General features: G+C 40.3%; 2 protein-coding genes across 2 annotated transcripts in view; one reads left to right on the top strand and one right to left on the bottom strand.

The window, feature by feature from the left end:
* tex2l (testis expressed 2, like) overlaps window positions 1-26,741 on the top strand; it is a 62,025-nt gene that overhangs the window by 14,863 nt on the left and 20,421 nt on the right. The window lies entirely within an intron of this gene.
* Window positions 4,750-22,062, bottom strand: si:dkey-121b10.7 (heparan sulfate glucosamine 3-O-sulfotransferase 6). The gene is made up of 2 exons (XM_058061497.1): window positions 21,367-22,062; window positions 4,750-5,716 (listed from the first exon to the last, which is right to left on the bottom strand). The coding sequence occupies exons 1-2, from the start codon at window positions 21,816-21,818 to the stop codon at window positions 5,089-5,091; spliced, it is 1,080 nt and encodes a 359-aa protein (XP_057917480.1). The 5' UTR covers window positions 21,819-22,062; the 3' UTR covers window positions 4,750-5,088.

Genomic DNA, 26,741 nt, shown 5'->3' with positions numbered 1-26,741 from the left:
TTATTTACGGCAAAGAAAAAAATATTTTTGCTTCTTTCTAGTTCTAGTCTGACCTCAAAGCGAGTATCAGTCCATCTACCTCACAGTGACCGGCTCAGTGGGACACAAATAAGTGGATGCTCATTATGGTTGAAAAACAATCCAATAATTGTGGCAGATGATTCTAATTCCGACTTCATTGTCAGTGAATCCATATCACGTGTGATTTTTTTTTTTAATATTTTTAAACTCTGCATGATGACCACATCTGTTTGTAGTTAGTAGCGGGATCTTCTATTTCAGCCCATGTGTTTCCTGTCGTGGAGTGAAAGGAAAAGAAAGATGGAAAATGTGTGTGGCCAACAATTTCTATTTTTCTTGGGAACGTCTTGTCTCCTGTTTCCCTCTGATGTTCAGGTCTGACCTGGACGCTGGACTAATTCCTGCTTCTCTCTGCCCTTAAATCCGATCTAATTGTTGTCAATCCCATTGTTTTGCTCTCATTCATCACACTTTTGTGCGTGAGTTTCACTGCACAGCCACTTTCCCCCTGGAAGAGTCTGTAAATCTCAGAGTTTTGTGCCTGGGATGAAATACTGTAGCTCTCTGACCTTTTTACAGCCTTTCAATAAAGTGCCCTGTTGCTAAATAATGAAACTTGGAGGCGCGATCCGGTCCTCTATAAGGTCCTGGAGGGATGAGATAGGTTATTGTTCCCATCTCTGCTTCCAATGAGGGAATTAAGTGCAGCTTGGCTCCAGCTCCTTAGCAGTACACAGGAAGATGACAGGCCAATCTGCTAGGGGCATCACTGGAGATAATAACGCTGGATGATATTTCTCCTACTGACTTGATAATATTTGCTCACGTTGAGCTACTGAAAGCCAGTGAGAACTGGGAGTAAGTACGGCTGGACATCGAGCATCGATGGGAACCGATACTAACATTGCGTGTCTGCCGAAATCGTATTCCAAAACAAAAAATTACAATGGCCTGACTTTTCCCATTTACAGGGCACCCCTAGCCAATTGCACTCATCATAAATAAGTTGACAAATGTATAATTAATCCATGGGATTAATTAGAATTTGCAGCATAAAAACCTGATCTGAGCATTCATTTGATTAATTAACAACATTTTCGCACAAACTTGTCTGGAGGCTGCTGAAAGACGATCACCTCCCCGATGACTTTCCTCCTCCATGGGAGCATGGAGTGGGGGAAACTCCATCCCAGCTAAGTGAGTCCTCCGAGAGGGACTCACAGCTATCGGAGAGGAGACACGACTCCCCTGACATCTGTTATGCAGAGTGGCATCTAATTTACCCTTTGCTGCAGAGGGATAAACATAGGATGGGAGATGGAAGGGAAGAAAGCAATTAGGACTCAGAAGGGTCTTTATCTGCGTTTATACTACAGTGCCTTTTAAACCCTCAGGTCACTTACTCTTGGGTCTATAAGGAGGGTATGTGGGTCAACTGAATAATACAATTCTAACCTCCAGCAAGGCCAGAAAATTAACAATGTATATGAAAAAAAAATTAATGCACTGTTTTTTGGGTGTTGTTAAAGAATGTTAAAGAATGCCTTGTTTTGCAATGCAAACACAATAAAATCAAATAAAAAAATACAACATTTGTGGCTACCCTTACGAAAATAAAATATATTTATCAATATATTACTTTAAAATATTGTATTATATTATAATATATTATTTTTCCATTATATTTTCCAATACATTATATATTATAAATACATGGAATAATATATTTTTGTGTATATATTATACAATATATTATATATTCATGTAATATATGGCAATATATTGCAGAATATACAAATGGTTGCCGCTTTCTATATATATTGAAATATATTAAATCCAAATATATAATATATGAGCTTATATATCCCAAATTATATGCAATTTTATATATGTAAAAATATAGTCCTTTTTTGGTCTTGATCGCAAGATATTTTTTATATGTATCAATATATACACATATATGATCTATGCATATATTGCAATATATTGGAAAATATAAACATAAGATCCCATATATGGAAATATATTTCCTAATACATTGCATTATATTTGCCAATATACTGCAATATATATTTTTTCCATAAGGGTAATTTCCAAGGAAATTAGATGTGATGTCACAATATCTTAATGACGATAAGACTTCTAAGATTTTGCTATGAACTTGTAATGCACTGTAGGGTTCAAAGGTCATCCATAGATATCTAGCACAAGGGTCAGCTTCATTAGGTGTTAATGATCCTCCCTGAGGGCAAATTACCCTTCAGCTGACTCTGCACTTTTTTTTTTTTTTACACACATGTCATGGCAACCTGTTTCCTGACATCAAACATCAATAACACATTACAAACAAGCCAGTTTTTCAATCAGCCTATTTTTTTTTTTTTTTTTGCTCTCCTGGCTCATTTTCCTTCCTTTTTCCCTGAAATGTAAATGAAGCAAACCACCAAAGACGTTGGATGGGAAACAACAGGAATCCTCCCAATCAACGAGAGGAGCCGTTCGTTTCACAAGCTGTCATCAGCAGCTCTCTCAAATGGAAAGTAGAACATGCTTTGGAGGCACTCCCAGTAATTATTGTATCATACGAGGCTGCATCCATCCATGCCTTTTTCATCTGCCAGGTTGAGAGGAAACATGGGTGCAAATGTTCTGACCCTTTACAGGCGGGATGTCGCCCATGGCAGCCGGTCTCTCGTTAAAAGTGTCAATTAAACCAATCGGATGCCGTGTAATTTGCTTTCCGTCCAGGAAGTCATAATGAATAGACAAGAAGCAGGATTGACAGGATTAAAGGGATGATTTTGAAGTTATGGGCTTTGATTGCACTTAAGTTTGAAGGACTGTATACGGTATGTAAGTGTCTTCCCATCGTTACCGGTTCTACAACACAGACACACGTCATCATGCGTGTTTGCCATCAGTCTGGCAATCATGATATAATTGATTCAGTCTGGGCCGCACTCAAAATTGCACAGTTCTAAAAGTCTAGCCTTGAAAAAGATGAGTTGAAGTCAGCGGGGAAAAGCTCCCGGTTCCGATGACGGTATTTTCTTCCCGTGGAGGTCTAGAGAGTTATACAAACCAACAAGTGGTGCAGAATCATGTCAGATATTTGTGAAAATAAACAAAGGAGAACTGGAAAATATCATCATCATCATCATCATCTATCATCATGCCGCTATCCATCCCATACAGCGGTATCAATAGTATCGTTATTTGGATTATTTGGACCGCCTACTGCGTCTTGATTAATTAGCTAATTAAGAAGTGTGTCTGGATACTTACGCTATGGACAAAAGTAATGGGACATCTGGTCATTGGATGTTTCCACTGAAACTCATGTGGTCGCTGTGTGCTATGACAAGAAGCTACGAGGTTTAGATCCTGCATGGATCACACATACCAATCTTAAATCATATTTTACCAATATATGACGGCCACATAAGCTGCACCCCTGAGCTAAATCAAAGTGACATTGAGACACGGTGCATCTAAGAACACGTCCTCGCTGCCTATAAACTAAAGAGGCACTTATTGATCCTCCTGCAGTGGGGGTCTTCTGCAATATTAATGGGTCAGGGAGGTGTGTATTTTCTGTATGAGTGTGTGTGCATGTGTGAGAATGAAGACCATGCAGAGCGACTCCATTAACCACTTCGAGTGGGGTGGTGTTGGGGAGGCGGGGGGGGGGGGGGTATTATTGGTGTGCAGTTTATGACGACCAGGCTCACAGGTCAAGGCAAGGTCAAGAGGTCAAAGAGCGCCATCCCCAAAAGGTCTCCAATCAGCCCGCCGAATTGATTGCTTACACATCAGAAAGGCGCTGAGCAATGTTAACCTCAAATTTAGCAGTCCTCCACCCCCCCTGTGCCCCCCCCATGGCCCCGCCCTGCACACTTCAGCTGTGCAAGATAGTCACTGACCGCTCATTTATACTGAGGAAGATCTGCAGTATTTCTTGGCTGATGAGCGTACCAGTGTACACATTTTCAGACGTTCTCATTCTGTCTGGTTATTTCTGTGGTGCTCTACCGCATTAGGGGCCAACAGGCTGCTGTTTTTATTATATTTATAATAAAAAATATACTACTGTGTCAAATCACTAATTTATCCTCCGATAAAGAATATTACCATTTTACTCTCACAATTTTCCCCTCATGTTGTACTTAATATTAAACCTTTATTCTCATAGTTAGTTATTAATCTCATGTTTGTTGTTATGACTTTCAACACATATTGTCTCATCATAGTAGTACTTTTTCAGGTAGTATTTTTATGATCAATATTAAAATAACAGGTCTCTTTCCAGTAGTAACAAATTGTAAATTGTTTCCACTTAATATTAAAATGTTTTGTCATGTGATTCTTTCTCATGAAATTAAATTTTTTGTAATTATATGTTGTTTTTATACATTTTATTGCAACTGTATTTTAGAAAATGTTCTAGGTTATTTTAATATACTAAATTTATCCCTTTTAATATCACAGTATTTTTGTCAAAGTGTTTTTTTCCCCCCATGCGTGTCTGGGGTGGGAGACTACATTGTCAGGTTGACCACATAGAAATGATCCCAAGTGTTAGAATTAGCTACATTATTAAAATTAATTTCTATATTTTACTAGCAACGTTTTAAATATTTTTTGTATAGTTTTAAGAAAGAAACTCATGCATGCGGGAAAAAAATGACAAAACACCTTTTAAGAATTGAAACATTTTTATCAGAATTTTAGCAGAATTCCGAATACAAAAGTGTCAGGAAAAAACATTTCAACAATATGTCGTCATTTTATAAATTAGGATCTGTGAAGTATACACTTGAATGAGGGTGGTGCTTTGTGGATGCACTGCATGGTTATTTCAAATTAGAGAAAAACAGCATCTTTTAAAGTGAAAAAACAGCAAAGGAAGGAACTATAAACACCTCTTACTGCATATATTGAACTGAACAATGTTGACCAAAGTTGATTGTGATCATTTTTTTGATAAAGCAATGCTTATAAGGCCTGTTTTTGCTGAGTAAAAACTTTGGTAATGCATGTTGTGTCTTGCCACTGACTTCTTCGGTATCAATCTATGTCATCCCAGCCAAAGTTCTGACCCGTCATTTGATAGAATTTGAGGTTAAAAGGTCTGTAAAAGTCCCTGAGCCTGAGCAGGACGTCTGAGGGGATCTGCGGATGGGGCCTGCCCTTTGACTTCCCCAGGCAGCGGGGCCTGCTGCTCCCCTCTGGCTTCTTCAAGCAGGGGAAGCCTTTGGTCTGATTGAAGTAGAAGTGCTTGTCCGTCACCACGCGTTTCAGTCCCAGGAAATCCTGAACGCGGCCCATCTCGCCTGCCGGGTCTGTAACCAGGCGCTCGCCGCTTATGAAAAGGAAACGCGAGAGAGGGAAGTAGCGCAGCCAGTTCTCCAGGTGCTTGGCGTAGATGCCGATGCGCACCGCGCTCCAAGAGGTGTCGATGAGGCCCGTGGTGGCATTGCGGAACGCCAAATTCTGGAACGACGGCAGGCCCGGTGATTTGGACACAGTTTGGGTGTAATCGGAAACAGCCCTGGTCACCGGGTCGCGCACCACCACGATCAGCTTGGTGTGGCGGCTCATGGCGAAGACACGACGAGGGGCTTCTTTTGTGATGAAGTAACTGGGGGTCTTCTCCATGGTGATCTGACCATCCAGTGTGCGGGGCATCAGATTCCTGGGAAGAAATGAAAGACCGTATTAAAAATATTCCATAAACATATGCTCTTAATCTCATTAGCTGGGACTCTCCGAACCCGCAAATCCCCTCTGGGCTTCTTGATTGTTATGCTTTGCTACTGGAGATCTAAATCTGTGGATTACGCCTCTGACAATGATGGAGTGGCCGTATCAGCACCAACTGCTACTGTAGGAAACCACAGGACTGCATTAACCTCAGACAACTCATTTCCTCGCATCCTGCTCTGTAACACACAACACTGTCAACCCGCCGCTATTAGTTCCCTTTGTGGCGTATTATTAGTTCCCTTTGTGGCGTTTAAGCTGTTTGTTGTCATCGGCGATGTATGATAATTAATGCTGATTCAGGAGTCAGTTAGCTTTTTTGGGAAATTGAGCAAAATTTTTTGCACACGCAAATGCCTGCTTTTTGTCACTGCGAAATCTTCACACATAATGCATGCAGTCACCCGTCTCTAAAACAACAATTAAAACCACAAACAGTCATTTTTGAACCCCAAAACAGGTATAACCGAAACTGAAACTAACCATTGTTTATATATTTACTTGTTACTATGGCCAGAGATATAACGATACCATAATGATGTGCAGTAATCTTATTTATGTTAGGTTATTTTCCATTATAATATCTACTTATATCTGCACGGTGGACGAGTGGTTAGCGCGCAGGCCTCACAGCTAGGAGACCCGAGTTCAATTCCACCCTCAGCCATCTCGGTGTGGAGTTTGCACGTTCTCCAAATTGTCCATAGGTATGAATGTGAGTGTGAATGGTTGTTTGTCTATATGTGCCCTGTGATTGGCTGGCTGGCCACCAGTCCACGGTGTACCCCGCCTCTTGCCCGAAGACAGCTGGGATAGGCTCCAGCACCCCCTGCGACCCTCGTGAGGATAAGCGGTAGAAAATGAATGAATGAATGAATATCTACTCTATTGGGTAATGTCTAAAGGTGACTATAGGGGTGTTATTTCATATCCAGAGGTCTCTAAAATGCTTTTTAGAGACAGCTTTTTTCACCAGGACCAATTTGCGATGCTAAACAAAAGATGTCTGTGTATCCAAGTTTCATTTTGTCCCTTGAGAAGACCTCCTAGTTATCAAATAGTTGAAATGTGAGGAGATCCACTCAAGTTTGAGCGATACTGCAAGTAGGCTGGCCAGCTGTTGTGCATTACTCTTACTTTAGATAACTACTGTTTTCCTGCCAGTGTATAAAGAATGTGTGCAGGTGTTCCTAACGCTGTAGTTAGCGAGTGTGCTGTATTTCTACCGATGAATAACAGACATTAACGGGCAAAAAGAGGATTTGTGGTACCTACGGAATCAGAGGTTATCCCAGGATAATCTTAGCGAGCGCCATGTGCTCTCATTAAATCGTGGCTATTGCTGTTGGCTCCGCCGCTTATTATTGTTGCAGGCAGTTCTAGAATATTCAAGGTTTTAGTGTGTCATATTTCTTGATTGATTGCTCATATAGTTGATGACTCAAGCTGAGACGACATCTCACCTGAAAAAGTTCTAAGAAGATGTGCCAGAGCAGATTGTTTGAAACGGGAGGGGAAAACCTGATTTGGCTCGTATATTTCGTGCACATTCGACTATCGTGGTAAAAACGGAATGTCATAACCCCCATTGTGAGTTACTTCCTGCCAACTTTCCTCATGCAAACAAGGACAAAAGGAGGGACCTCAGTACGGGAAAAGCGCCACATTTACAAGATCTGTTAGTTAATTTCAGCAAAGCAGGCATGTTTAGATGGTTTGGTGTTTGCGGTTGGTTTGTAAGTAAAAAGCTTATGGCGCCCTGAGCTTTGATGGGGACGACTCTCAGTTTTATGAGGGCGACACCAAAGACACAACTTACGGTTTTCATAACACATCTCTGGCTTGTATTACAAGGGTCGGGACAAAACAGAGCAAAACACCAGGAGGATAAAAGCAAAGTAAAAACTGGTTTCTTTGGCTATAGTCTAAAATTTTGGATTCATTTAAAAGTGTGAGCAGCAGCATTTGACTCCATTTGAGGCCGATTTAGTGAGCCTGTGGTTCACAGATTTATTTCAGGCAACGCGTGACGCAAGCGGCGGTATAGCTGCTAGGATATGGATCCCAAAAAACACAGTTGTAAAACGTTTTTTGGGAGGGAGCTCCAACCTTTTCTTTTCTCTTTGTAACTGTCGTAGTGCAGGCAATACATCCATCTACTGTTTTTACCTCCCGCGACCACCTAAAGGAATATTATTATGTATGAGAATTATTGACCTAAATTACATTGAAAATTGTTTTGGGGACATTTTGGGCAAACCAGGACTAAAGTTGGAAATTAATTTCCATATTAATATAATTTTGATTACATTATTTGATTACAGGTAATGTGTTATTTTGATCATAGTATATTTTATGACCTGATTATATTATATTATATATTATTATACTATATATTATTCACATTTTTGACATCCCAGTCCCTAGAATAAAAATTGGTATGGTCCCTTTTAGGAATATCATGATACAGAATCAGAATCAGAATGCCCTTTATTGTCATTTTACATATAGTAGAATGAAATTGCAGCAGCTCCATTTTCAGTGCAAGACAGTATGACAGTACAAAATATAGAAATTAGAAATTAGAAGTCAATCATGAAGGCAGCGTACACAGCGATTGAACGTAAAAGTGTTGGACAGAGGTTAGCAGCACATGCATGATGGAGGACAAGCAAAGAGAGACAAAGTGGGGGGAGGTCCATCAAACTGGATTTCTTTTTATCACATAAACTGACCAACCACTCAAGGGCCCAGGAACATTACATTACATTTCCAACAGCTGGCATCCGGTTGCTAGGCAAATTATCAGAGCATACACATGTGTATGCCACACATGCAATCCATGTAGGTGGGCTTAAGCTTTATTAGGGCCCATTTACAGGGCTAGCAGGATACTGTTTACAAATTGGATGTGAGCACACGTGAGCGAAGGAAGAAGCAGAGCTTATTTAATCCCAGCCCCTCCCCCATCACATGCATCGCTAATACTGGTACATATTTTTTGCTCAGTAGATCGCGCAAACTGGAGAGCTAGCGACCTAAACGGTAGCCTCCAAGTTATTTCCTTTAAACTTAAATAGCCAAAAACGTACCACTTCCACACGGATAGGGAGGATAACTATTAACAGTTATTTAACCTTTAACATGAACATTAATCAAGCATTAAACTTTCATATCAAGGCGGGGGCCTCAAACTAGTGTCCTGCGGGCCACATTTGGCCCATGGGCCGCATGTTTGAGACCCCTGGTCTACAGTATGTATAGCAGACTAATGTTACACTGGGTGTCCTGTTTATCAATCAAGTGACAAATGTCATACTGAGGGTGGATGAAGGGGGTCACATGCTGAGGGTGACACACTATGGAATCCCATGGATGGAGTTGACAGTCCAGGCTCTTCGCTCAATGGTTAGTGAGTACAAATAACGGCAACAGCTCCGTGTGTGTTTTGCTACTTGACCCTGGAACTGATTATTACCTTCTATCATCTACTACTACGACTACTACAGGAAATAGTTAGAGGTACAATTATACTGTAATTGTAATTGTACTCGCAATAAATGCACTCCAATGAACCCCATTTGACTCATTGTGACTGTGCAGGATTATGAAATAAGATGTTATTTAATCAAAAACAAGAATCATGTCTATAAAAAAAATTGCTGAGCTGGCAAAACATCTTTTTATTGTTTTTCCATCTTCGGGCGCACAAACATTTTAATTCTATTTGTATGCAACAACACATGGACATACACAAACAAGCACACACAAGAGCAATGTGAACATGCCTTCCACAGGATAGATCCACATCTGGGAGCAATGAAGTTCAGACCCACACAGTGTGTGCATGTGTGTGTGTGTGTGTGTGTGAGAGAGCGAGCTATTGAGAGGGAAGTCTTTCTGACTTAGGAAGTTTCTCTCCACTTCTGACGTTCCCGGCCATGAAAGCTGTGATCTGTACCGACACCGCCTGGCTCACGGCCAGACCCCCAGACCCTCTTTATCCTTTCCACCCTGCTTTGCTACAAAAAAAAGCCCGAATTTCAGAGTCACATGGTAGTGATTCGGAGGGCCAAACCACCGGGTATAATCACCAAGGATCATTCAATGCAACTTGTCATCATGTGCACTTTTCTCCCTTACATGCTGGTACATGGTCTCTTTCCTCTTCTCTTCCCCTCACTTTTTCAAACCGATTCAGCCTTATTCCAATTCCAACAGAACATACTGGATATGTGAGACTATATCCACATCCTTAACCACTTAAGCCTGTTCAAAGATGTTTAAAAGCAGCTCCCTGTAACTCGGTGTTGTGTGAAAGGGAGACGTTTGTCATTACGGAGAGCAAATGCAGGCCTGGAGAGCTCCTGTGGGCTGATGAGAAGTCAGCAGGGACTGTAATCAACTTAACGAAAATGGGGGTTGTTTGTTGCCTCCCTGAGCGTCTAAGGACTTGAAGTGAACAAGTCTTGGCTGGATTATATGCCCTTCTGGTAGAACTCATTTTTTTTATTTCATTTTCCTGCAAGCTATTTGACAAAAAAAGAAAAATCATGTTACTGCAAGCATGTGTGTGGTGCACACCAACGCTTATTTTTTTGAGGGGGTGAAAAATATTTTTGCCGAAGAGGTTTGCAGCACTGGGGTAGGTCGGTAGGAAAGCTGAAAAATGTGTGTAGCTGAGGGGAAAACTAGACAAGTACAAGGCCAGGAAGCCACAAGTGAGTGAGAGGTGGTCAGTCAGAAACCACAACAACATGAAAGACACTCTTTGTGTATCCCTTTGCTGCGTGTTTGATCTCATAACGCAACTACATGAAACACAATTATGCAGACGATTTTACATGAAAAGCATTTTTGCAAAGTTTCATATACAAACCACACTTTTGTCACCTGATGTTTGACTCTAGTTAGCGATGTCACTTCGTAAAGAAATGTTACACATATGCAAATGTGTTATACAAAGTCAATAACCTTTTGTTGGTGTTTGCATGGATTATATTATATAAATAAAATGCACACTGGGCTGCACGGCGGTCGAGTGGTTAGCACGCAGACCTCACAGCTACGAGACCAGGGTTCAATTCCACCCTCGGCCATCTCTGTGTGGAGTTTGCATGTTTTCCGGGTACTCCGGTTTCCTCCCACATTCCAAAAACACGCTAGGTTAATTTGCCACTCCAAATTGTCCATAGGTATGAATGTGAGTGTGAATGGTTGTTTGTCTATATGTGGCCTGTGATTGGCTGGCCACCAGTCCAGGGTGTACCCCGCCTCTCGCCAGCTGGGATAGGCTCCAGCACCCCCCCCCTCCCCCCGCGACCCTCGTGAGGAAAAGCGGTAGAAAATGAATGAATGAATGAATGAAAATGCACACTGTGTACACTGTGTTGTTTTGCTACACACAGAGTGCAGAAGAGCGCAATCTAGTAGAAATTATATTAGTAGATTGCAATATGTTGTCATATATTTTTTCAAATACTTGTCTTAATAGTAATGTTTGTAAATAGTTTATTCAGTTATGAAAATAATAAATAAATAGTAAAAAATAAAAACTATGACATCCTCGATAAAGCTAATAGCTACTAGCTACAGTAGTTACTACCCTAGTAGCCACGTAGCTAGCATACGCTAACATCAATGACAACACAAAAGTGATTATAAGGTGATTATAAGGTGGATTTGTACAAATAATAGGCCATATTCAACCACAAATCACCATGATTTATTGATTAAAGTAGTTTTAAAAAACTGCGATAAAGTGATCAGGACTTTCCTAATATACGTTAACGCGAATCTTATTCAAGATGAAAGCCACTTCAAAAAGAAAAAAAAGGTCTAATCTAAACTTTTGCACTCCCATAAAATGATATATCCTGTTTTATTTTGAAAGCATCTTCCTCTTTCTTGCCCGCTCTTCTGATTGTGTGCAACTCTCTGATTAGTTTTGCCTGTTTCTTATTGCTTTTTTTCCTGTTGTATTTGAGGCTGCATGATGACTCCCCTCTTTGCCAGTGTGTCTGTTTCTCTTTGCCATTGCATTCCAGCTCAGCTTCTTTCTTTCCTGTTCTTGCGTGTGTAATTGCCTGCCTTGGTGGACATTTTTAGTTTAGGGACATTCTTTGTTTGGACGCTCTGTGTTTGGGCATTGTCTGCATTGATTTTCCACTTCTGTAAAAGTTCAGCTCTGCAGAAATGCATGTGTGTCTTTTTTAATAAATAATATCATAATTCACAGGAGTATCAGTGCATCTGTAAAAGTCCAGTACCAAGTAATAAGAACTCAGTCCTGATAAGAATAAATAACTAAGTCCATACCCAGTCCGTATGAGCATGTTCATGTGCATTAGCATGCATGCATGCGGTCACTGATTACTTATCAAATGGGAAAATCTGCAATCATGTTTCTGTAGGGCCCACATGTGGCCTGCTTGTCTGGCTTTATCTTGAAGTTCCAAGGGGGCCCCGCCCTGCCTTCCATCCTTAAACACAGGATGGACAAGCTGAAGATGGGTTGGAGAGATGAGCAAATTATAGATTCTCCTTCCTTCCTGACCCTAGTGATGTCATAGCGTCGTGGCCACAGTACCATAATTGGTCGGTTAAGATGGAAATGTGTGGTGTACTGTGATATCCCTGTGGATAAATCCCTTGGAATATACACAAATGACATATTTCATGCATTAAGACAAGTGATGGGATTATTTTAATGGTGTGGTTATAAATCATGTGTCACATTGGTTGCCAACAATGCAGTGATGATTATTGCTTGCATATCTTTTGCTTAAAAAAAACAGCTTTTTGTGTCGCTGATGCATATTCCTGCCTTCCAGTAAACATAATTATGTGCTCCGGGAGAGGATTCAACTCGGAACGTCAGCATAACTAAGCAGACAGAAAACTGTCTAAATCAGCGCTTAGCATAGCGCTTTGTATGTATGTATGCATATATATGTGTGTATATATTTTTTTGTTTGTTTTGCTTTTGCAAAAGTCGATGTTGTCCAACTCTCAATTTCCAATACAGATATTTGTAACATGACATATCTCCTGTGGGAGAATGAACACATTTGTGTTGTATATAGCTATATTATATTTTTTAATATCAGTTTTCAGGAAAAAATCTGATACCGATATCAACCAATATTCATTTTAATGCTGATATTGTGCCGATAATTATCGGTCATCAATAATCATCAGCCACACAGCATGTCCGACATTAATGTACCGCTCCTGGGGAGAGTGCGCTGTTTCTTGCTCCAGCAACAATTTTGCGGATATTTCATATTTCACAAAAACGGTCCTGTGTGAAATGCCAAATATTTGTATCTTGCTGGGAATCACCAAATACAATAACCCTCTCCTTGATTTTATTTCGTAAACAGAGAAGGCAGAGAGCATATCGCGACTACAGCCACGGCCATATAAGGAAGTCCGCTCCTTTGTGACATCACAAAGGAACAGTTTTGCAACGCCCTTTGAAAACGAGCGTTTTGAGCCATCCCAAACTTCTTTCAGGTCTCACTTCCAAATGCGCAAACCTCATTATCTGAAACTTTGGCATCGCTTACCACGAGAATACAACATTCTAACTCCATTGATAGGTCAGACAAATGGAAAAAGCATAATAGCTCCACTTTAATATACTTTCATATATCTCTCCACAGATAGCTGGAAGTAGTTAGTTCAGTTACAAATTACATAAGATTTTCCAACATGTGCATACCGTAAAATCTATCCCCGACTCTAACTTTGCAGAGGAAAAAGAAAAAAAAAGCATGTTTCCTCTAATAAAACTAGCCTAAATGAGCACACACACGATAGACAAACTTTAATCGACTCAGTGTGAAATTGTCTGGCAACTCCCCAAGTCCTGGCCAATAAGAACACTCGATACTGTCTGATCCTGACAAACCACTTCCGAGCAGTTTCCGCCTCGCTGTGGCTTGTGGTTTTTCATTGTTCACAGTGTCTTAAAAAGAAAATCACAGGCAGCTTTTAAACCTGGAAACTGCTTTTATCAGGACTTTGCTTTTGGTAGCAAGCAACTCCGAGGTCACTGTGGGGCCTGTTTTAATGAGCATTTTCAACACAAGGTAATGACTTGTAATGGCTAGAAAACTGATGTTGTGTTTTGAAATGAATGAATGGTATGACCCAGGTCTATGAGCGTAGATATGGCGCAACATCCCATAGTTTCTTTGGAGTGCAAACCAGTAGAGACAGTTCTACTGCTGATTGCAGCCAAATAGTGCACTCAGTTACCATATTGACTGGAATATGGTTTAGACATTGATATAAAAAAAATGTGTGTGACCAAGTACTCCATCAGCACGCACACCGGCACTATGTCACTTCAGAATTATACGATAGAAGCCTTTAGTCATATCTGAGCTATATAAATGATATGCATATAGCACAGAGGCGCAGTAATAATCATGTTTCTGCTCCTAATATGCTTCCTTTTGTGTAATTTGCTACTAAATTCCCACAAGATTCTTTTGGAATCAGGAACAGATTCCCATCACCGTGTCCTGTCCTGCGTGCATTCTTGTTTGAGCACAGCGTCTCTTTCCTGTCGTAATGAATCTAATTTCCACAGTGTGTTTATGTCAGACAGACAGGAAGGTGTTCAGGAACATTTGAGCAGACAGACAGACAGAGAGGAGGTGTTTTGTTGCAACACTTTTAGGATGGAGGCTATGATGCCCCCCCCCCCCCCCCCCCTCAACCCCACCACCACCTCTGGTAGTCAAACATTAAACAGAAGTGGACACCAATGAGACGTTAGTTACACACGCACACAATCAATAATTACCTTACAGCGGCCGACAAAACAGAAAGAAAATAAAAAAAAGAGGAATGCATGACTTCTTAACAGCTAGCATATGATAAAAAAAAAAAAAAATCTAAAAACCAGATTCGTTCCACCACATAATTAAAATTGGGAGGACTACATTCCATCGCAGTATAACTGGACTGAATTATAGACCTCATAATTTATAGATTCTAACTTATCATTATGTATTTTTACTAATCTTTCCCATATATTATGTTTGCAAACAAACCTCAAATTACCAGTCATGATTGAGCTTTCACAGACATGTTCATATTTGAATTCATTAGTTAATGATCTCTTTATTTGGCTTTGTATCCATTTAATTTTTGCACAAAATCCACTCCCTTGTTGAGCCCGACAGATTAATACTTTACTGTATGGCAAAGTCTCGCAGGGCCGTGCACGTGTTGTCAACAACCATCTGACTCCGCTGTCACTGACTGGATGAGTGGCGGTCCACCGTGTGGAGAAAGGTCAGGCAATGGGAAGCTGGCAAAATATTGATGGCCTTTTTCTCCCTCTACAGTTAACATACATATATACATATCAATACAATTGCCTTTCTCCTGAGAAAATGTATGCATCCTCAGGAAAATACAAAAATAGTAATTTGACATTGAATGGGTTAAGAAGTGATGGGATTTATTTTACTATGTGGTATTTAACCATATGTCACCATGGCTGCCAGCATTAAAATAACTACTCGAACGTCCATGTTCAGGATGCTGTGCGGCGAAATACGCCAGCTGCGGAGTCAGCACAGTATTTGTATTACAATATGTTTATTTTTGTGGTTATTGTGATGATTATCTTGATTACTCCACTTAACAAAAGCGAAACGGGATGATGCATAGCAGTTGTAAACCAGTTAAACTACAACCACAATGATAAACACTTTTGATTGCTATCTCTGCGAGAGCTGATTTCTTTCTTACACAGCTGTTGAAGTGGGCAGGTGTTCCTAATTTTCTGATTCATGCAAATGACATTATATTTTGCACTGATTGCTTCTGACATATATCCCACTAAAACTACTAGTATTTCCTTCCAGCATTGATGCAGCATGAAACGCACTGACGGGCGCTCTCTCTAGCCATCTGCTGCACAAAGCCTTCTTTCTTGCAGCAGAACATATACATTTCTCCGAATAACCAAAAAGGAATATACACAGAGAGGAATTCAAGCAAAGATTCCCTTGTGATTGGTAGAAATGCACAGACAGGAAGTAAAACCTGGGCATTCCTGGCCGAGTAGCGCATCCTGCTCCCTGCTGAATTTTGCAACCATGAGAGCAACCAGACATCGGACGAAAGAAATACGGGGGTAGAAAATGAGTCGATAAGTAGACAGATTTAGAGACACTGACCTAACAAGAAAGAGAACCTGTCCACCGGCTTTAAATTGCACGGTTTGAGTGGCCTGAACAAGCCGATAAATCCAGTGTGGCGACACCCCGACCTTGAGGTGTAAATGTCAGCAAGCTGCGGAGAGGAGTAACAGCCTCTTGTCAACAAGATTGAATATTCAGAAGTTAGTCATTTCTTCTGTAACGGCGTGATAAAGGCAGAGAGCGGCGAGATCAATACAATGAGGCCGTATTCTGTGATCAATACGGTGAAATTACTAATATATCTGTGTCGTGACAAGATGAGGAGGCGACAGTGTTGCTGGGGTGACGGGACATACTCTCTCTCTCACACACGTCGAGTCCTTCAAAAAGAAACCCAGACTAACTTCCATCCGATGGCAAATCCGAGGCTTTTCCACATGTAAGCGTTTTTGCCAAACGCTTCCTTTTAAGAATGTCCGTGTGTTTGACTTGGTTAGCTCTCATTGGAGCTCAAAGATGCAGACAGCACTTTGAAAGGGAAGAGTATAAATCTTGAAGTGATGCGTCGCAGCCCACTTTTCACATGATATTGTTGGCCTGGCACGCTGCAGAGTCTGCTTCCAATTGATATGAGGAATAACCCAATAACTGAGTACATAGCGTGTGATCATGCTAAAGGAAGAATAATAAATGATATACGGACGGATATGTGGGAAACAAAAGATGGCTCTACACTAAAAATATCAAGATGGAAAGGGAAAGGAGAGAACAAATTTGACCTTTACCAGTTAGGATGGATAGAAGGGAATATAATCGAAAATAGGGGAGATAAAATGAAAGAACTGGAATAAGGGAACAAGGTGATATGAATTTTTTTTGGATGTTTTTGATGATTTTGACTGAGTTTCAAAGCACACAGAACATTGTGTTGTTGGGCTATATCAGTGTTTCCCGTTTTGGAGATAAAATGTTCCATTATGATGAGCTTGTTGGGTATTGTGAAAACAAGGCGCTTTATTAGATGAGTGAATTTACTTTCATCACAAACCGAAATTTTGCATGTTGTCATTTATTATTAGAAGTCCTCCTCTGTTGTTTGCTGACTTGCTACCACCATTATTTTTTTCCAGTGGGTGTCACAGCTGCATCTCTACAGGTTACTTTTTCATGTGTGAGTGACAGGAAGAAAAGCTGTTTGGTGCGACCTGTTGATTTGCTTATATAACATTTTCTATTTTCTAGTGAAAAAATCCCATTTTATATTCAGGCTCCCTATGATGCACAATATTGTTAATCCACAATACAAAGTGACGGTCGGGGAGGAACCATGTTGTGGACTAACACTCCATAAGGTTTGACTGCGGCGGGGGCCTAATCCCTGTCATCCCTTGTGCACCTACCCCCCTGAGCTGTCCGTGTTAATGCCTGACCTGCCATTACATGGGTCCAATTCGCACAGTGTTGACTCGTGCTGTCAGCAGATTAGATAACAATCACACTCCTATCGTCACCAGAGAGGGGGTTTGGTAATAAGTTGAAGAATAAGTTGAAGTATAAAAGTAGAGGCTGCTGAAGTTCTTCCCGTTTACGTCTACAAAATTTGAGACGTCAAAGAGATCATTTATGTGAAAAGTCACTCTGTTTATGTCGACAAATGATTGTATTAGTATTGTCAACGTCCTCATTATTGCAGCTTGAAATAACAACAAACAAACATTGACTTCCTGTTCAGTGCAGTCAGTATCAAAATAAAGGACACATGGCAGTATTAACTCGGATGTGGCATATGTAAAAATCAAGACAAACAAAATTACTGCAACAGCGCAGTCAGATAAGGGTGTAAATATATTAAAAGACAAAAATAAAAATATTCACAAATGGACGATGTCAGCAAACCACCACAGGTTCAAAATTCATGCCATTCGTGGCCACTTATCGTATGTCTAAGTCACATATTAATAGCTGTCAATCAAACAGTCAGAGGGGTGTTAACTGTACAAGGCACGGCCCGTTTACCACCAACAGGAAGCACTTAAAAGAGTTTCTACCTTTGCTGTAACTTTCTACTTTCATTATTAAAGCAACACACATGGATCCACGCATAAACTAAAACTTCAAAACATAGCTAAAACTTCCTACGACCTCCACATTGCACCACAGAACAGGAATCTGGCACCGTAAAGAGGAAGAATTTACGATGTTCATGACTTTACCATAAATCTGACTTTTGTGCGACCCTAAATTTTGTTTAGCTGTGCATCTGGAAAAGAATCCAAGAGCAAATTTATAACATGATGTGAGAGTTATATAGACCCACTGCGCACTTAAGAGGGCATATTGTGTAGATGAGCCTCACTTGGTTTGAGTGACGACCATCCTCTCATGCTGTATTTACATTTTCAGCAAAACGTCATGTTGACTTTAAATTCATTGCAGTTCCCCTTTAAGATTATAATAGGTCTTCTTCTATTGGTGAATTTTCATGCAGAAAAATGCAAAATTACCCAAAAGTGCAGTTCCCCTTTAGGATTATAATAAATCTTCTATTGGTGAATTTTCATACAGAAAAATGCAAAATTCCCCGAAAGTGCAGTTCCCCTTTAAGATTATAATAGATCTTCTTCTATTGGTGAATTTTCATGCAGAAAAATGCAAAACTACCCAAAAGTGCAGTTCCCCTTTAAGAATATAATAGATCTTCTATTGGTGATTTTTCATACGGAAAAATGCAAAATTCCCCAAAAGTGCAGTTCCCCTTTAAGATTATAATAGATCTTCTATTGGTGAATTTTCATGCAGAAAAATGCAAAATTACCCAAAAGTGTAGTCCCCCTTTAAGATTATAATATATCTTCTATTGGTGAATTTTCATATAGAAAAATGCAAAATTCCCCCAAAGTGCAGTTCCCCTTTAAGATTATAATAAATCTTCTATTGGTGAATTTTCATATAGAAAAAGTGCAAACACATTTTCACACCCACTCAATTAAAAGCCCTGTATATCCATTCAGTCGCCCACCCTTGAACTACCCACATCGCTGTAATGTATGTTGCCATCAGAAATGCATTAGATGAGCAGCAACCTCCACCTTTCTGAAAACCACTCTTCACTAAAAACCAAAACAAACCAATCCTTGTGCACACGCACGCTTTAAGCCTCATCCCTGAACTAATCATTCCACGGTTTTATTGATCCCACGCCCTGCATCTTGTCTTTTTATCATACCATCATTTGTTCCACCTGTGTACAGGTGGAACAAATACAGGTACAATACATACAGCCTTCCTTTTCCATGATTCCTCCCTGTAGTGATCTGTAGTGACCTTTTTCCTAGGCTTCCCTGCAGCATTCACATGTAGTCACAAACCCACAATAACAATATCGCTACATTCAGTACATTATGCATTTCACACTTTAAGAGCATCACCGCCACACACAACCACCCCATCCGCCCTCCCTTGTGATCACAGGAGCCTTGGTGACGAAGGCCGACTCCCCAGGAGACCAACATGGACACTTTGGAAAGCAGCGTGTCAGCTCAATAAACACCAATTTATTGGCTCGGCGCTGACTGAATACAATACGCTGCCATTCTTGGACACTCTCAGTGGAGCGTCTCATTGGCGTCGAGAGATATGAATTAAGAGAATATCGAGCATGGTGATGTTAGTGTGTGCGACTGTCCAAAAACATCAGCACACTCTGTTTGGGAATGACCTTTTATATGAAATATGGGCCTGTATTTCTTTGCAGTCCAATAGAAACACAAGAAAATCAGACAAAGAACACATTTGTCTGCTCTGGAGCATCGCTAGCTCTCCTGTAGTACGCCATCCACGGATTCATCATCAACTATCATAGTGTATCATCAACTAAACATGATGTGCGCCACGTGCAGTAGAAGACAAGCGTATATTTCCTCAAATATCTATTGACATTTTGACCTATTGAAATATAATGTATTATTAATGCAGTATACAATGTCAGCATCAGGGGAACAATTGTGGTACAATGTCCCCAAGGCAAGTGACTTTTTCAGGAGACGTGACACCTAGAGGTAGCTCTAAAGCAAGGGGTCTCAAACTCAATTTACTTGGGGGCCACTGGAGCTAGGGTCTGGGTGAGACTGGGCCACATCAGGTTTTCAAAAAAAAAAACGCATTTATTAAAAAAATATACAAACTTTTGCAGTGCTTTAGTTCCGATTTTCTACAATAAAAGCGCTGATAAAAAATTCCACTGTTCTCAAATATCTTCATTTTTATTTTTCTGCACAAAACAAGATGAAAAATAAACAAAGAAAATCAATAGACATGACAAAAGACGACTATAGTCATATTTATACTTTTTATTTACAACATATTGCGCAACTGCAGGGTCTTGAGACACATGCTAACTCGCAAACTAGAGATCTAGCGACCTAAACGGTAGCCTTCAAGTTATTTCCTTTAAACTTAAATAGCCAAAAACTTACCACTTCCACACGGATAGGGAGGATAACTATTAACAGTTATTTAACCTTAACATGAACATTAATCAAACGTAATAATTTTTTCTGTGTACATGATACCATACAGCATCCATATCAAACTTGCGCGGGCCGCGTGTTTGAGACCCCTGCTCTAAAGCAATGGTTTGCAACGGGTTTGGCTGCGGGACCCATCGTCACACCTCGATGACGTGGGGACATAATAGCACAGCAAAGAATGCAAGGTGCATTACATCATCTTTTCCTTTTCATGGGACTTTTTTTTATGTGAACGCAGGCAAAGACCCGTGACTGAAACTGGCACCAGCACCCACCAGTCCCGTCCTGTGTCCTTTTGTTCCTGTGGCAAACATGGACAGTGTTGCATAGTGTTGCGACTCGCTGGAATAGGTCGCCTGCTTCTTTAAGAGAATCAAACAATACAAGATGTTTAAAAATGGTGTTTTGTGGGTATTTTTTGTTGTTTTTCATATAGAGTATTTTTGTTTTGGGTGTATTTTGTTGAGTTTTGTGTTGCGTTCATTGGTGCTTTGCGGGATGGAGCCCAGGAACATCCATTTAAACTGCTCTATAGGTACCATGATCTATATATTGTACAAACTGTACTCATTTTTATACAAAACACAAATAATATATAAATTGTAGACGGTGATAATATGCAATATTAGTTACTTTGAACTTCTTTCTTTCCACAGTATTCTCCACAATGTATTGAATTAGTCAAATATGAGCAATAATAACCCCAAAATGTCCTTTACTTTTTTGAAAACTTCAATATTATCTTTGCAGTTGTCACCAATATGCACTTGAATGTATTGGGATGAGTAGTTATCCAGTACTGTAAGTTTTCACTTGGGTGTACAAGTACACCATCACCAAGAAGTACACCATCACCAACAAGTACACCAAGTACGTCATCTTACCTGTACCAATCCAGTCCCTTATCATAGAAGCGGTCAAAAAAGTGAGGCTCGGTTCCAACTGCCCTCACGTCCGGGTGGATGCGCAGGAACTCCAGGAGAGCCCTCGTCCCTCCCTTCTTCACCCCGATGATGATGGCCTGGGGAAACTTTTTGTTCCCAAAAGTATTAGCGATGGAGATATTGTTCGTACTGTAGGCGACGTCTGACAGCTGGTCCCGCACAAAAGACGCAGCGGGGAGCTTTGGTGTGGTCCCCTGTGCGTCATTTTGAACACGTTTGTCCTGTTGGTGACTCTGCTGGTCATAAACAGGTCTGGGTAAGGACTCGCAGAATCCATTAAGGCAGTAAAAGAGGTAAAGGAAGAGGATGATCATGGTCAAGAAGACGGACACCTTGGACTGCACCTTGAGGTGTCCAAAGTTGAACGCAGCTCTCCATTTACTACATCCCATGAGTCTTCATATTTATGTTGTTTTTTTTTAAGGCACGTTTTTAAAACATGAAAAACATCCGCTAAAGTTGCGCAACGTGCTGCGAAATACGGCGCATGATGTTCCTCCGCTTCAGGTGCGCTCCTAGTCCTCTCAGGGATTGTCCGATCAGGAGCATTTGAATCGCCACTGAGGAGATTTGGGGGATATGCGTGTCCTCCTGCGCGCTCCCGTGGCTTCGTGGAAAGCGTCTCTGTGGGAAGCGCTCATCATCTCGCCCAGTGTTGCTGACTGCCATTTCCACGCCCCAAAACACACGCCCCCACAACGTCGGGCACTGAAATAACAGGCAAAATAATTATCATGAAGTCCTCATATTGCAGTATTTTGCCAGCAATTTTCCCACAAAGCATGTTCATTACATGAAGGAAAACATTAGCTTGGGAATAATTGTGTCCAATTTCCTCAGCAAATCACATCCACGAAGAGGCTTCCTGCAAATGTGCAAAGCTGTATTATTGGACTTTGCTCCACGTTGCTTTTTAGTCCGATTTTAGTGCCTGCTTAGCGACCACCTGCTGTGGCAAACCCCCTCCCTGAACACACCCCCCACACCCCCCAACCCACCACCCCCACAGAGACACACATTTAACCTTTGCACTCTTACCATACTGGGACAGACAGGTGCCCGAAGCTCCCTTTCTCTCCAAGTGACCCTGACCGCCATCAAATGTGATGATAACCATAGAACTGGAAATTGAACTTCATAGCAGAAAAGGCTCTTACTGATACTGATACAATATTAGAAATGGCTATGAACGGAAATACTTTTAGAGTATACTCGGCTTACAGTTTGTAGTTTATTATCCACTGGAAATGATGTCATGGCATGGTTTGTCAAAACTCTCTTCTCCTCTTCCGCCATCAAGCTCAATATTCATTTTGCATGTATTTATTCTCATTGTTTAAAAAAAAAAATTGAAATGTAACAAATACAAAAATTTTGATGCCACCGATTGGCACCTTTTAAGAAAAACACAAATATCTATGTTTCAGTGTGGGATGACAAATTATTGGCAACTTCACTTCAAAGTGAGGTGCAACATGACAGCATATCCATATGGATGACAAACCAGCAGCAGGGGGGAGGAGGGGAGGGCACAGGCGCTCCTAATCGACTCCGGCCTCCTTCGACCTGGCAGAATGTCAATTTGCTACGAGTCCCTAAATAGAGAAGGCATCATTTATCCTGTTGTAGTCACCAAGCTCTCCTTCTCGCTATCGATCAGATGCAGTGTTGGAAAAACAATCGGAGATATGTCACAGTCTTGGTCAATAGTCAACTTTCTGGGCTTTTTATTTAGTCTTGATCAAAATGAGCTTGGTATTTTAAGGTGGAACTATGATTTGAAAAAAACTCGCCATGGCCGATTAAGACCTGCATATGTCACACATCTTCAACCACCAATAAGCCGTCTATGAACGCTAATCATTTTTACTTCAGTCTGTTCGTACATTAATAAAAAAGTTGTGATATTTCGAGATTAAATTGTAAATTTCCAAGAAAAACGGCATTTATTTTGTCAACAGGTTCCACATAAGAGTGTTATATTACTTTAAATCTAAAATTTTAAGGTCATCTACTTCATCTACTAATTCAAAACTTAATTGTATTACATTAGGCTTCACGGTGGCCTCACGGCTAGGAGACCCTAGTTCAATTCCACCCTCGGCCATCTCTGTGTGGAGTTTGCATATTCTCCCCGTGCATGTGTGGGTTTTCTCCAAGTACTCCGGTTTCTTCCCACATTCCGAAAACATGCTAGTTTAATTGGCGACGAAGTGAATGCTGAAGTGTTAACTTCTTTTTACACTTGTCTGATGATAAAAAATGATTCCCTGTACAGTAAAAATGTTTTGTGATGTGACAGTTGAAGGGATTTTTATTCTCTTGTGCAACTAAGGCAAGCTACTACTGACATGCTGCTCTTCAAAGGGCCTGTTCGCTCACCTGCATGGAATGCACACACACACACACACACACACACACACACACACACGCACACACATACAGTAGATGCTTGTCACCACGCTCCCTCAACCATCATTATTAAAGGTCAACTTGGATTAAAGGGTGAATGCTTGGGGTTTTTCCTTTTTATTTTAATTAAAGTCACTAGGAAGCTTCAAATATAAGTCCAATGAAAATACATCAGGAAGAAATGTTTACTTCAGGTACTTTGGAAATGAGGGATGTTGCTCAGCGAAGTTATTTTTCAAAATAATGATTTCAAAATAATAATTATTATCAAGTATTATGACAGGGCAGCCATGTTTGATGCAGCAGAATAATTGTATATTAGATATATTGTCAATATTAGTTTATTAGTTTGCATAAATATTAACATTGTGTAAAAAAAAAAACTGTGAAAAGATGGGGTAGCAAAGCCAACAATTTCTCAGTGTGTGATGCATAATCATAATAACAATATGCAGGCTAGAACTAGTCAATGACGTGAAAATTGAGCATAATTGGGCAATACGAGAAAATCTTGTGAACTCCCACAACCGCAATTCACACCCAGGATGCCATCAGACAAACAAAAAGCTCCCAAAGATGGTGATTTTTTAAAACAATGAGTCGACACGGCTTCTGCTACAGGAAGTTGCGTGCTGTGTGAAGACCAGCTGCAGAAGGCCACACGCTTAACTGCAGGGCAGAGCTCCGTGGCGAGCTGGGTAAGTACTATATAGGACACGAGGACTGTGAAGTATGTTCCGCATGGGTGTGGCCTGAAAGCTTCAAAAAACTACAAACATCCTTCCACTGAGGTTCATGCCTGTACAGGACTATTACATCACGGAAGTCTTAAAAACATGTTTTAGCCAGTCTGGGATGTAATAAAACCACAGTATCATTTATATACAACACACACTGTTAAGGGTATGCCATTCACTTAACTAGGATTTGAGAAGTAGGGGGATCAAACTGGCTGAATATGAATTTAACATATTTCTGCATTATCAATTTCAGTAAATGTAAGAATTGAACCAATTGATCCAATAGTAAATTGAAGAATCGTGTTAGCCCAGGAGTGGGCAAATATTTTGACTTTTGGGACGCATTTAGTTAACAAAATTGTCCGAGGGGGGCCAGAATATATGTTTAATACACACACACTATTTTATGCTTATAATTTTCCTTGAATTATTTGTCTAATTTTATCTGTAAAAGTGCTATACTGTTATATATGTACAGCGTTTGTTCTCATGTCCCTTTATTCAGGAGCACTTTAAACATCAGACCACATCAAACTATGTCATTTAATTTTACAATTTTGTTGGGTTTTTTTTCTAAATAAGACATCCGACTTGCAGGTCATGTTGCCAGTTTGTATGTTAAAAATTGAAATACTTAGAAAGCAACTAGCGGGCCGGATTCAAACGCTTGGTGGGCCGCATGTGGCCCCCGAGCCGTAGTTTGCCCACCCCTGTGTTAGTAGGTCCATGCCTGACCAGAACCAAAAAAAGATACCGCTACGTATTGGAACCGACACGGACAAAACACTGTAAGAATGACTTGTTATCATGAATGTACTCGTTACTACACGCTGACAGCATGTATTAAATAAAACCATAATAAAACCATAATAAAAACATAAAATCTTCTTTGGAGGCCATCTTTGTAGGCAGACTAGGTGCTTTTATATCTTCAGAATGCACACAAAAGAGAAAGACATGTGTGTTCATGTCTCACATAAGGGTTGTGGATGATGATGGGCAAAATTCCAAAAAAGAGTTTTCCCTTAAGTGGTTGATTTTTTTGTTAAACATACGTATAGTATGCAAAACAAGATAAGAAAACCTGTGTAGCGACATGTTACAGGTATGCTTACCTTCTCGGACCGCTGCAGCCCACACGCTCTTCTTGGGCTTGTATGGTACTAAGATCATCCTTTTCATCAATCCCTCAGTCTGAATTGGAAAAACCTACGTTGGGAATCTCTGTGTGGAGTTTGCATGTTGTCTAATTAAAATGTTTAATCAGATTAATCACATTTTTCAAATTAATTAATCTTGGTTAATGCGCATGTCACACTATGTCTGAAATATGGCCATTTTTATAAGAATGGCCACTTTTTTTTTGCAGCTGTGATTATTTAGACTACACATACACGTGTAATAAAGACGTTGTGGTGTTCGGAGTGTCTGTGAAGGCATCTAGCGGTCTGTCCAGTGACAATGAGGAGATGCCATTGCGATGTCAAATGGACGAGAGATGTGTTTGTTTGGTGTTGGAGGTACCACGGTGCCATTAAGTGAGATGTAGAATTAATTATATTAGTTTATTCTTGTGAAATTGCACTTTTTTTTCTCATTACAAGTTTTAATATTTTGATTTTATTCCCGGAAAATTACAGCAGCTTTTTCCATTCCTGCTGTTGTTTAATTTTTCTTGTAAATTTTCTTCTTTTAATGATGAACTACATATAACTACATTTATTAGTCACAAAAGTGGAAAAAGCATAATAGTAGTAAAGCCTGCATGTTACTGTAGATTGTAGTACAGTACGTAGGATTACAAATAATATTACAAATAAAGCATGTGAACTTTTTTTTTTTTTTTTTTTTTGTCATCCGCTGACATCCAGTTTAAAATATAAGCTGCCACACATTTAAAACCACGCTTTATAGCCGAGCTGTCTGGCTTCCACCAACATGGATGCCGCCTGACAGGGCTCACCATGACTGTTTGTAAACACGATCCCGGTAGCATCGTCTAACCGCATTATCTTCCATAGCAAGACACGATAACAGCCGACCTCAGCGAGTTGCTTCAAAGCCGCTGAGCTCTTTGACACACACACAAACACACACACACACACGCACACACGCTGCTGCAAAACTATTTAATCAGGAACCTTTCTACTGTGGCAGACATTG

This window comes from Doryrhamphus excisus, chromosome 22 (assembly GCF_030265055.1).
Source record: "Doryrhamphus excisus isolate RoL2022-K1 chromosome 22, RoL_Dexc_1.0, whole genome shotgun sequence".
NCBI classification, from domain to species: Eukaryota; Metazoa; Chordata; class Actinopteri; order Syngnathiformes; family Syngnathidae; genus Doryrhamphus; species Doryrhamphus excisus.
Note: the sequence above shows the minus strand (reverse complement) of the source record. Positions and strands in the feature narration are given on the sequence as shown.